General features: G+C 42.4%; 2 protein-coding genes across 11 annotated transcripts in view; one reads left to right on the forward strand and one right to left on the reverse strand.

Annotated features, from left to right (window-relative positions):
• bloc1s2 (biogenesis of lysosomal organelles complex-1, subunit 2) overlaps window positions 1–12209 on the forward strand; it is a 287967-nt gene that overhangs the window by 217853 nt on the left and 57905 nt on the right. The gene's annotated exons all lie outside the window — the stretch shown is intronic.
• dab1a (DAB adaptor protein 1a) overlaps window positions 1–12209 on the reverse strand; it is a 109899-nt gene that overhangs the window by 25839 nt on the left and 71851 nt on the right. For all 10 annotated transcript variants that reach the window (XM_061031871.1, XM_061031863.1, XM_061031854.1 and 7 more), the window contains exons 4-5: window positions 10171–10269; window positions 4235–4366 (exon numbers count right to left, since the gene is read on the reverse strand). In XM_061031871.1, the coding sequence (XP_060887854.1) occupies window positions 4235–4366; window positions 10171–10269 (231 nt within the window). The remainder of the gene's footprint in view (window positions 1–4234; window positions 4367–10170; window positions 10270–12209) is intronic.

Here is a 12209-nt window from a genome sequence, read left to right on the forward strand (position 1 = left end):
GTGTGTATGTGACTTCCGGGGCTCTTGGAGCCAGCCTCAAGTGGAGCCTGGATGAACAGCAGGATTTTGCACTTCTTCATTGGCTTCATTTTTCAACACCGGAGGTTGCCGCTTGCTCAGGTCTCATGATGAGCTGCCACCAACCTGCTCTACCTCCTGACAGGACATTAAGGCCGTGCTCAGAGCAACACTAGCTTTAAACCAGACCCTCACTTCATCTAAAACGCAGCCTATCACAGCAGAGCTCCTGTGAACACGGCTTTCAAAGTTTACAACAATTCTGAGCTCCAGACGGACTTGTATGACACAGAACTAAATGGATTTGGAGTTAAAGAGAGAAATATGCATTTTAAAAGGGAAAAAAAAATCCCTGCACGGATCTTTTCACTAAAACGAAACAGACCTTTTCTTGTCGATATATAACTCTGCAAAGGTACTCAGAAGCTGCCTCCCCCATTAAAAACACTTCATCAAACGATAATTTCACTTTATCACATTATCGACCACTTCTAGTGTGACTCACCATCTGCTCAGCTGTGATGCTCTGATACATGAGCTGCAGACGTTTCTTAGAGAAATGTAAATTATGGAGTCAGACTATGTGATAATGACACATTTTATAAATCAGCCATAACACTGTGTTGGATCAGAATGAAGTCTAACAACATAACCAGTTAAGGCAGCTGTGGTCCATAAACATATGTTCTGCATTTAAATCAGGCGGTGAAAGCTTTCCATATACTATAAGACTATAAAAATACTTTTAAAGAATACCGTCTGACACCCTCTCTCACCTAAGGACAATGTGTCAACTCACAGAGTTTTTAGTCTCAGACTGAGATTTTACAAAGACTGGAGATCTTACAGGATCACTAACTGCAGGACTACAACTAGAATAATTTAGAGTATTTCCCATCATGCACCTAGTGGAAAATTAACAACTAAATCTTTTGAACAGAAAACTGAAAAGAAGGAGAAACTGGTGGAGTTGTGGAGAGGAGAGCAAGTATGCCTCTTTGACATGTTCTCCTGCCTTTCCACAGTCCAGGAGCTTTGATTCATTTTTTTTAGCAGTGTAGTCTGGAGTGTTAGAGTGATGCAAAAGCTGTTCGTGGTTAGAAACATCATCTTCCCCTTGAACAAAAAGGTCTCTCTCTGTAGGGATCCTGTCTGTAATGTTGTCAGACACTTAGGATAACAATCACACTTTGATCCATTAAGGATTATGATGCAGATGTTACAGAATGTTTCACTTATTTTGGCCCTATGGGTTCGTAAACGGCGAGCAGAGTCTGCAGATGAAATACAGTATTTGGATAATTCCATCTTTTTTCCTTTTTTTAAATGTGTGACTTCTCTAAAAAGCTCTTAAAAAATTAACCTATACTCAATACGATACTCTCTGAGCCTGTTATTCTCTTGTTTGTGTCACCTCGTGTCAAACGCTCTCCAAGGGAACTAAAATATAGAAAATAAATGTTTTAGATTAACTCACAATTTACTACTTCTCCTGTCAAAGCAAACATTCTTATGGTGCAACAGTGTTTCAGCCATGATCAATTATTGACCGAGGCTACACACAGAGTGCACCAGGAGTTCACAGCCTGACGCTGCCGTGCAGAAATATGTTATATTCCAGAGTTTTCTTTCTGATTCCTCCTGACAGACTCACTCTGTGGATCCTGCTGAGCCAACAGGGGGAGATATCATCACTGTGTCGATCCTTCTTGCATATGACACTACATGCTCTTATTCCATCTTTTCTCAAGTGAACAGCAGACATAGCCAGCTAAGAAAACGCAGTGATTTTTAGAAAGCAGAGAGCTGGGAGGATGATGTCGGAGCACAGAGATGCGATAACCTTGGTTCAGCTCTCTTGATTCAGATGACTAATACATGGCCTAAAGCCACACTGATGAATGATTCCAAGAAAAGTAGTGATGTAGACGTTCTCTGCACATACACAGCTCTATTAAAATCTGACTAATCAAGATTTTTTGCAGGGGGAAAAAAACTCTCCCATCCCCTCTGGACATTAATGCAACCACTCACCCTCTTTACCCAAATTAAAGTCTGCTCTTGGTTAGAGTTTGCTGGCAGACAGCTCCTCAATTTATCTCCTGGAATATTGAATTCCTCTCAAACTGTTTAATCTCCATCAAATTCAGAACCACATTTCCTTAAATGAATTTTTGACGACCTCCAGAGAACATGCTGGAACTTACAGCCGGTGAAAGTAATTACAGCACTGATCAAACTTTTGCTCTCACTACAGCACGGCATCTCAGACTCCTCCAGCATGGATTCATTCATCTCTGCTGCCCAACATTGAATTCAGACATCCAGATTTTCTCTTTGACTCTGACACATTTGATTGACACATGAACATTTTTATCAAAAAGTAAAAAAAACAAAAAAAACACTGGAAACCACACCAAGAAAAATGGGTTAATATGAGTTTTACTCTCCTGCGTTTATGACTCAAAAGTAGGAGACAAAAAAAAAAATGTCTGCAAGATTTTCTTTGAGTTTTGTGAAAAAAGGTCTTAACGACTTTTTCTGTCTGTAAAAGTGAGAACATGATAAAAGATTTGGAAGAAAAGCTCAAAGGTCATATTTTAAAACTTTTGGTTATATGCAAATTTAGCACCTTTTTTCACAGATAAAAAAAGAATGAAAAAGTTATCCTGGCAAACTGTTTTTATATCACATTTGTCTTCCAAATATTCTTCATCTGTTCTGAGTCATAGACAAAATACAGAAATCAGTTCTGGGTTTGTTTTTTGTTTTTTTTGCCACACTTCCTATGAGGTTTTTAAGAGGATAAAATTTAACCATGGAACGACAATATCAAGATTTTTGAAGTAGACTTTTCACTTTGCAGACTCGATATTATAGAAGCCTTTGGCTGAACTTTTACGTGGCGTGTTAAATATCAAAGTTGTTCTCAAACAGCGGCAGATGAACTCTGTCCTCGGGGGAAGATAAGCTCTCTGCTGACAGCTAAACCACTTTAACATTTCTTCTGATTGTCTGTTGCTTTTATAATTTACTCATGATAGTATTTTAGTTGCACAGAGACAAAATAAATATGTAATCACTGAAAATGTAATAACTCCTTTGATATCAGAGGGCATGTTATAGTCTTTAAACTCTCTGTGACCTTCCTACAAATTGGATACCAGTCTCTGCCATAAAAAGACATTTTTAAATACAATCGTAACTTTTGTAAAACTTCTAACAAAGAGTGTGACGGACTGAGAGACTGTGGACAGAATCCTCTCCAACATAATGAACCATCTCCTCTAAATAAAACACGTCTCACACTCTGAGCTGAGCGCTAAGCCAATTACTTTCCAATGTTCCTCCAAATTGTCCTTTTCAGAACGACCTAAAGTCTTAGTGTTCATGACGACAGAGACGCTTTGTTAATTCACATCAAAGTGGTTACTTTCCAATTACAGCCTCTACCGTAAGCTCCGAAAGTGTGAGTCTCCACCCGCTCGCTGTCTGCTGCTGGACAGAGTGATGTGATGGTGCGTTCAAGTCCTGAAACTGTGAGTAAAATATAATTGTGACCTTTACTCAGGCACACGTTAGATAAATGACAACTCAGGTGACTGATGAGAGGTTAGCGCCGGCTGCAACGTTTGGTTTGATACATTTTTTTTAGTGGAAGTACAGCCCAGTGTGTGTGTGTGTGTGTGTGTGTGTGTGTGTGTGTGTGTGTGTGTGTGTGTGTGTGTGTGTGTGTGTGTGTGTGTGTGTGTGTGTGTGTGTGTGTGTCAGAGAGCCACGGTTCATGGCCTGGGAGGATGGATATGCCATTAGAGCCGGTGACACACACTCAAACCCTCATCGACTCGCTATGGGAAATCGATACGAGGACAGAGTGAGCCAGCTGGTTCCAGACGAAACAAGCCGAGCACAGAGACACAACAACAGCTACAGCCATCACAACAGGTCAAACAGGGGTACTCAATATCATAAAGAGTGTGTTTCTGCACACACACACAGACACACACAGACACACAGAGACGCGAACACAAGAGCTTGACAGAGTAAACAGTTTGTTTGACGAGCAGCACAAAGGGACGTGAGCTGCTGTTCGAGGGTCCTTATCTAAATGTCGAGAGGTGTCATGTTGCCCTGATGAATCATACATTAACCTACACACAGATGGAGCACTGTTTAACATGTACACACACTCACACACACAGAAACACACACTGACCGACTGTGCCGTCTTGATGGCCACAAAGCGGTGGTTCCCTTCCTTCCCGCAGACGTAGCCGAAGGCTCGGTGGTCCGTGATATCCTTGGCGATGTACGAGATCTCATGGACTGCATGGTGATGCTGGAGGACCTGAAGGTAGACACAACACGGGATGTTTAATGTTTAATGTTTAATGCAGCATCATTGCACCCTAACCCTGCATTATCATTAATTTTTCCAGAAAAGGTTCCATTTTTTGCCGATATGTTTTTGCTCATTTTCGCAATTAACAGAAAAATAAACGCATCGTACTCGTTGTGCAAGGTTTAATCTATGATATCACTGTCCTTTATATTCTCAAAGTTTGGACTATATCCCTATTACATGCAACGTTTTACTCCATTCCAGGTTTTCTCATCATAATACTTGCTAATAAGAAGACATTAACTCTAAACAGATGGAAACTTGCACGTGTGTTTATCATCCTGCCTTGTTGATTTTTTAAGGGGACTTATCTTATTTCAAAAGTTGGTTCTATTTTTTTCAAATTTGGGGTCTCTGTGAACATTTTGAAAAGCTTTAATAGTTTGCTTCCGCCCACATCTTCCTAAATAAAAAGCTCTATCCCTTTAAGGATCCTTTCTGTTATGTTGTCAAACACTTAATAATAAAAATGTGAGTCTGTCGGGGACAAAAACAACACAAACAACTTTTAATGGACAACATTTAGTGAAAGTTGACAAGGGATGTGGTGCTGGTTTAGCTCAGAGGTTAAATTACGCGTCGCCCACCTCGTTTTTTTTACCCAAGGTTTCTCCATCTGCTGTCATGTCCTCTAAGGCTTGAAAAAAAGTTTAACTTTAAATAAAGAAAAGGGGTTACAAAGGATGATATTGGCTAAAGCATTCAAATCGATCAGTTCTAAGACTCTTATTTTCCTATTAAATACCAAAGACATGTTTAATAAGGGCTCATTTATCATTTTTCCTTACCCATGATGACTTGTACTTTGAATTTGAAAGTTTTACTCATTCATGCACAAAGATACAAAAGGCGACAGAATATTAAATCACATTCCTGTTCACTTCACAGAAACCTGTGAGAAAGCGTCCCCAGAGTGCTGACAGAAACACGCTCTCTCACACTGAGACCTTGTCCCCCACATTAAACTGTCTCTCTCCCCTCTGCCCTCTCCTGTTAGCCTGGCTGCACGGTGCCAAGCTGGCACGGCCCGCGGCAGATGGCTCTGTTTTTCTCCAGGACAGAGGGGGGGATCAGTGACAATCACAGCTCGGCAAGCTGTCGGCCTGATCACTTCATCTGTGCCCTTACTGTCAACACACACACACACACACGCAAACACACACACACACACACACACACACACACACACACACACACACACACACACACACACACACACGCAAACACACACACACACACACACACACACACACACACACACACACACACACACACACACACACATACACACACACTCACAACCCAGGCCTCTGTTAAGTCACACTAAATGTCTGCTTTGTTGTCATTGTGTGTGCCAGATGCATGCTGGGAGAGGAGACACGCAGTCAACATAACGACCCAGCAGCCTCGAGTGTATGAGCCGGGTTAGAGCTCCATACATCAGAGGCTAAACGCACACATGTGCTGTGTGTGAGGCTGCTGTGGACGCACAACAACACACAAAACAGTGACACCATTTAACACCGGGGCATCTCACACACACACACACACACACACACACACACACACACACACACACACACACACACACACACTGGAGGCCCCAGCAGACGTAGATAATCATTGTGTGAGTCATGTCGTCTTAATTTAATAATTAGAGTAATGATTATTATTATCACCTCTGATTGACCTGAAAATGACAGCCTAGACACGCACACACGCACGCGCACGCGCACACACACACACACACACACACACACACACACACACACACACACACACACACACACACACACACACACACACACACACAGCTCATTTGAGAGGTTATTGGATTATGTGTGGGTGGGTGGTGAGGTGACAGAGCGGCTCTCTGATTCAAACAGAGAACAGAGTGAAATGACGCAGAGATTCAATCACTCTGCTTTCTCTTGAAGAAAAAAAGAAACGCTTTAAATTGACACACAGTCAGTAGCTTGCAGCAATAGTTTGTCGTGTGCAGCCTTTACCATTTCATATTTTCATTTACAGATCTAACAAAGAGCTAAAGATGTCTGCAGGCAGATTACTTCCTCTTGCTGCCATGGCTCTACAGGTGCCAAGCACAGCCGTGCCGCAGCTCTGGCTCAGACTTTACAAATCATTAGAAGACTTGTAGAAAACGAAACAGGAAGTGTTATATAACCATGTCATAACAGTCATACTCTAACTGCATGCGTAATTGTTAACTGTAGAACAGCAGTAGTGTGTTGCAACAGTGGCATGACCATAGACTGTAAATATTAATGGACTAAGCCTGAGTGGTGTCATCCATCTGTTACTGCAGGAGGCTCTGGAGGCTCATCATCAGCAGTCGCCATGCTGGAAATTATATCTCAGCGTAACTTTCAGTCTATGTAACGACAGGCTAAAAGATATAGCTGAGAGGGGTTTTAAGCCTTATGACATTTTTGCCGACAGGACTGCGACACTCTGCTGCTTCTGTTGCTGAAACATTCAAAATGTTTTGTTGCATCATTCCGGGTAAAAGTTTGGACGGAGCAGTGAGATGTGAATCTCAGGAGGGCGTCCGTCGCCGCAGCCGACACGTCTGACAGCCTCAGCGATCAGACGCTGCTCTGAGGAGCTTAAAATCGTTGCATTCTCTGGGGGGGAGAGCAGATTGTCTGTAAAACAGGTGGGTGTGTAAAAAAAAGTCGATACTGACTGTGTACTCTACTCTTCTCTGCAGCAATGTTGATATGCACTACAGTCATTCCTGTCACCTCACAAACACACACACACATACACACAGTGTCAGTGTCTCCGAGGGACACCGGACAGCGTGCCCTTCAGCAACAGCTGGCCACTGAACCGAGATATTCCCTGTTACCCTGAGAGTGAGGAGAGGGGAGGAGGAGATTTTTTTTCTCTTCATTCTATTTTGCCGAGCAGGGGCATCCGAAGAGTCTGTCCAGGCTCTACACAGCAGGTCTGAGATTAGACGTTGTGTAGGTGATAAATATAAAGAATTTTGTTTCCATAAAATATTACAGACTCAATTTTAAACACAGTATAGTTCAATTAAAGAAGTTGTCATAATCTTAAATAAGGGTGAATTTTGGCGCCCCGTGTGGTCGGAGTTTGTACTATGTAGTGTCATTTAAAGATACGGTAATCTGAGTTTACTAATCTTTTGAAGCTGGTTTCTGGATCGGGTTGATACAATCTGGTTTTTCATTAAAAGTGTGGACAAAAGTGCGATCTTTCACATGATCATGGAAAGTGAAAAATGGCATTTCTAAATGTTACATTCTGATCCAGATGTACCTTTCTGAAAAACTGGGCCCTGTTTGTAACACTTCTCATAACCCTGACCCCAACAAATCGTTTTTTTCCTGCTTCCTTGCCTTCCTCTATGTTCTGTTGAGAGTTTGCCCTCACCTTGACTCTCACTTCCTGGAACGTGACTCCCCCCCAGGTCGACACACATGACCCTCCGTTCATCCTCTTAGACCGGATCCCTCGAACATCACTCCCCCTTCCGTGTACTTTTCATACAGAGTCATGTCTGCAGATCTGACTAATTTGATCTTTCTGATTTGATTCTCTGAGGCAGAGAGACTCCAGTCTGTGGAGTTGTTGACCTGACGTGGAGCTGCAGCCCTGACCAGGCTGCTGAAGAAATGACTGTGTGTGTGTGTGTGTGTGTGTGTGTCAGAGAGAGGGAGACATGCTGGCCTGCCCTCTGCTAGATTAATGTCTCCCCTCTTCTTCTCCTCCATCTCAAGCACCTCCTCCTTCCATCCTGCACGACCTTCCCTCCTCCCAGAGAGAGGCCATCCATCCATCCGCTCGCCCATACATACATCCGCCCGGCTGACGGATGCACGGGAGGGGAATGAGACTGTCAGGATCCCTGAACCTCAGCACAGTCATTCTCCCCCTCTGTCTCCCCCTGCCTCCCTCCCTCCCTCCCCAGCCATTAGAAGTGGTTGAAGGACTGATAGTAAGGACAGCATATCTCTATAGTTAATATTAATGTGAGGAGACAGAGGACAAGGTCTCCCTGTGGAGAACTTTACTTTGACATATGTTCACCGATTCTCTCCCTCTCCTCTAACTCTGTCTCAGTGCGTCTCTGTCCCCCTGTCCTTCCTCCATCTGTCTTTTTCAAATCCCTGATTCCTCTCATCACCTTCTTACTCTTTCTTGTCCTTTCCTTTCTTCCTCCATCTGCTCTCAATCTATCTCTACTTCGTCCTCATAATCCGTCTCTATCTTTCAGTGTGGAGCATCAGGATGGAGACAGAGAGAGATGAGGGTTATAAAAAGAGGGATGAAGGATTGGACTGCTGCATGCAATATGGCTGCCATGCAGGAGGCCACTGGTTCTTGGTGTCCTGTCTGTCTAGTACCTGACTTACTGCTGAGTGCGTACACACACACACACACACACCCCCGCACACACACACTCACACACACACTCACTCACTCACACACACACACATCTAGCTCCTGTTGAGGTGTAAATCTCAGACTTACCACGTCAGCAGCTAAAGCCAGCTGCAGATCAATGAGCTTCATATCGTGTCTGACTACACAGAACTCCATTTTTTCTCAGGATTTTCCCACACAAAAAAACAAGAATCAAAGGTCCAAAGATTTCCACTTGGATCAAACTGGTTTCTTGGGTGTAATGTGACACAAATGCTTGATTATTTACGCACCTGGCAGAGAAATGGCCCATTAAGTGAGGCTGTCCTCCAACCACAGTGCTAAGTATCCTGGGTAATGTAGGCTCTATTTCTCTTGGTCAAGGCTGCTGTGACAGGTACGACCAGATGGGGAGTCTAACCTGGACATTACCTGTCAGAGGATCCTTGAGGAAGAAATTCAAAGAGAAATCACTCGGCTCTGCTCTGTCCACTCTCCCTCGAGCTGCATGCAGACTCCCTCTGCTGCAGCAATGAACAACTACACATACAGTTTTCATGTCTACAGAGTGTCTGCTACCTGGAACCAAGCTTTGTAAATCTGTGAGGGGCAAATTCACAAATGATTTTGTGAATTTTGTGACCCCTAAAACTGCACAAGCACTGACTGAGCTAATGACAAGTTGTAATAAGCATGAGGGGGAAATGCTCTCAGCTGCAAAACTTTATTAAAGTTTTTTTTGCACTTCGCTTTTTATCATAATTTGTTAATCAAGCCTGATAATAGTGAGTCATAAGAATGCATGGTCTTATAAGAAGGCGTAATCTATTCTTTGTGAATTCTCTCCAGTCATGTCGTGATGTCAAACCATCAGAGAAACAAGAGAGACTTTTTTGGGTTATTATGGACGTTTATATGATCAGAAGTTGGCTGACCAACTGAAGGAATCAAAAGCCAACAGAGACTAAAATAACGTAACTTATTGACAAAGAACGGTGTCAGTCGGACAACAAAGCTCAAGTGGGTCGAGCAGAAAAGCAGCCGTGTCAGATAGAAAATGGATAATCCTGCAGAATAATACAGAACAGTGTTGTTGCTGTTTGCAGAGCAGCAGACAATAAGAGAGCCGTGTTCGCTCATCTACTGAGGCCGTGTTCTCAGGGTTTCAATTAGGACCTCCTGATTTCCCCAGGGGCCCCTCCCTCTCATGGAGATGCCTCATTAACAGAGGAAGCACACACACACACACACACACACACACACACACATTTTGCTTGCGAGCACAAACACAAACACGCACACACAAACACATACACATAAACCTGTGAGCTTACCCCATTCTTTTCATCATAGATCTTGATCCCACCAAAGGAAATGGTCAGAAACACCTTCTGTTTGTGTTCTCCTTTAGACCGCGCTGCTGCAGCAATGCCCTGGGGACACAAACACACACACACACACACACACACACACACACACACACACACACACACACACACACACACACACACACACACACACACACACACACACATAGACAGACACGCAAACACACACAGGGAGAAAAATGTTTACAGCAGCTGAGATATAGTATACGTATGTTCAATTAGAGTGAAAGTAGAACCTGGAGAGAATCCCTTTACTTATCCCTTACTCTTGGTACATGTGTCTGGTTTTAATGTTGCAGTTTGTTTTTTACTTTTACAGCAGATGAAAAAAAATCAAAGCAGTCACAGAGAAAAGTTCATCACAAAGACGCAGAAATCCCTTTTCTACCCTCAGCAGTTCACATAACTCCCTGAGGTGTGCTTGTGATGAATATTAACAACCAGGAGTTAATAAATATTAAGTAGATACTCATGAATTCACAGACAACATCTGGCTAAACAAAAAGAAGGACTGGAGGACATTAAAGAATACAAGATGTATAAAAAAAGTGAGATACTTACAACATTAGTTCATAATTAAACTAAAAAAAGATACTTTCTCAGTGTTTTATTAATTTTTTCAGTACCTTCAGTTTACTGTCACAGAGTAAAGAAAACAGAAAATATTCACATTTAGGTTCTCGGAATCAGAATGGTTTTAGTTTTTGTGATAAAATAAACTCAAATCGATAAATCAATTATTTAAGTAGTTGTAAATTAGAGTTATAGCTGAAAAACACAAATTCATCGGGCTTTCACCCTTGCAGAAATCACCTGAAAAACTCCTGATATTTCCCAGAGGACCTGTATATGTGAACGTGAACATCAAAATGTTTCGCTCTGACTTCACCTGGAGTTACCCCTGCCAGGCCCGTAGTATTTTTTCCACAGCAAGTGTGAGTGGGCTGATGTGTGAACGCAGCAGGATATTCTCTGGAGAATTCACCTCGAGCCAATGGGAGGGGGAGTGACGTTTCTATACTGTGACTGATGCACGATGCATAAAGTGTATGCACGGGACCACTACGATCTCTGTGCAGGTAATTAAAGAGCTGCGTTATGTTTTCTGTTCATCAGTAGGTAAATGGTAATAGTAAACAGACTTGAGCTTGTATAGAGCTTTTCTAGTCTTCTGATGACTCAAATAGCTTTTACACCATGTCACACCTATGTCACAACCATTCACACACTGATGGCAGAGGTTTCTATATAGTGAGACCATCAGAAGTAACTAATCCCATTTATACACATTGATACGCCATCAATGAAGCAGAAGGAGCAATTTGTATTAGGTTGTTCTTCTTTCTTTTGTTGATAGTGTAATTCTGCCGAACTAGCATCAATATTGAGTTAAATATTCTCATTATACTGTTGCTTCGTCTGCTACTTCCGCGTCTTTTTTTACGTCACGTCTTACCTCGGGAGACCCCCCGCCCCCCCTCCAGTCTGACAGGGATAGACTCCCACTGTGAGGTGCATAGTGAACAGCCAGGTCAGGAGAATATCCGGAGCAGTCCTTGCAGGAGTGTATACGGTATGTGAAAACTTCTTAAGACATGTCCACTTTTCCATGTCCAATTTGTATTTACTCCAAAGTGGTATGACAAACAGTCATATTACAGAACTGTAATATGACTGTCTGTCAAAACATACTTTGTTGTGCTACCCATGTCCTGTTTAGGATTTTTATTTTTTTATTTTTAAATATATGTTGCATATTTTAGCTTAAAACTGTAATGTATGTCACGAATATGTTTTGTCACAGTTCTCAAGAAGCACATGAGTTATAATAGTTTTTGCTTAAAGAGCCCATATTATGCCCTTTTTGGGGTTCGTATATTTAATCTATGTATCTACTTTTGTATGTTCACAATAGCTAAAGTCCGAAAAAACTGTCTGATTTCATGTACTGGCTCCTCCTTGCTCCCTCTCCGCTCTGAGTCCGT

The sequence above is a fragment of the Labrus mixtus genome, chromosome 3, assembly GCF_963584025.1.
Source record: "Labrus mixtus chromosome 3, fLabMix1.1, whole genome shotgun sequence".
In the NCBI taxonomy this organism is placed as follows: Eukaryota; Metazoa; Chordata; class Actinopteri; order Labriformes; family Labridae; genus Labrus; species Labrus mixtus.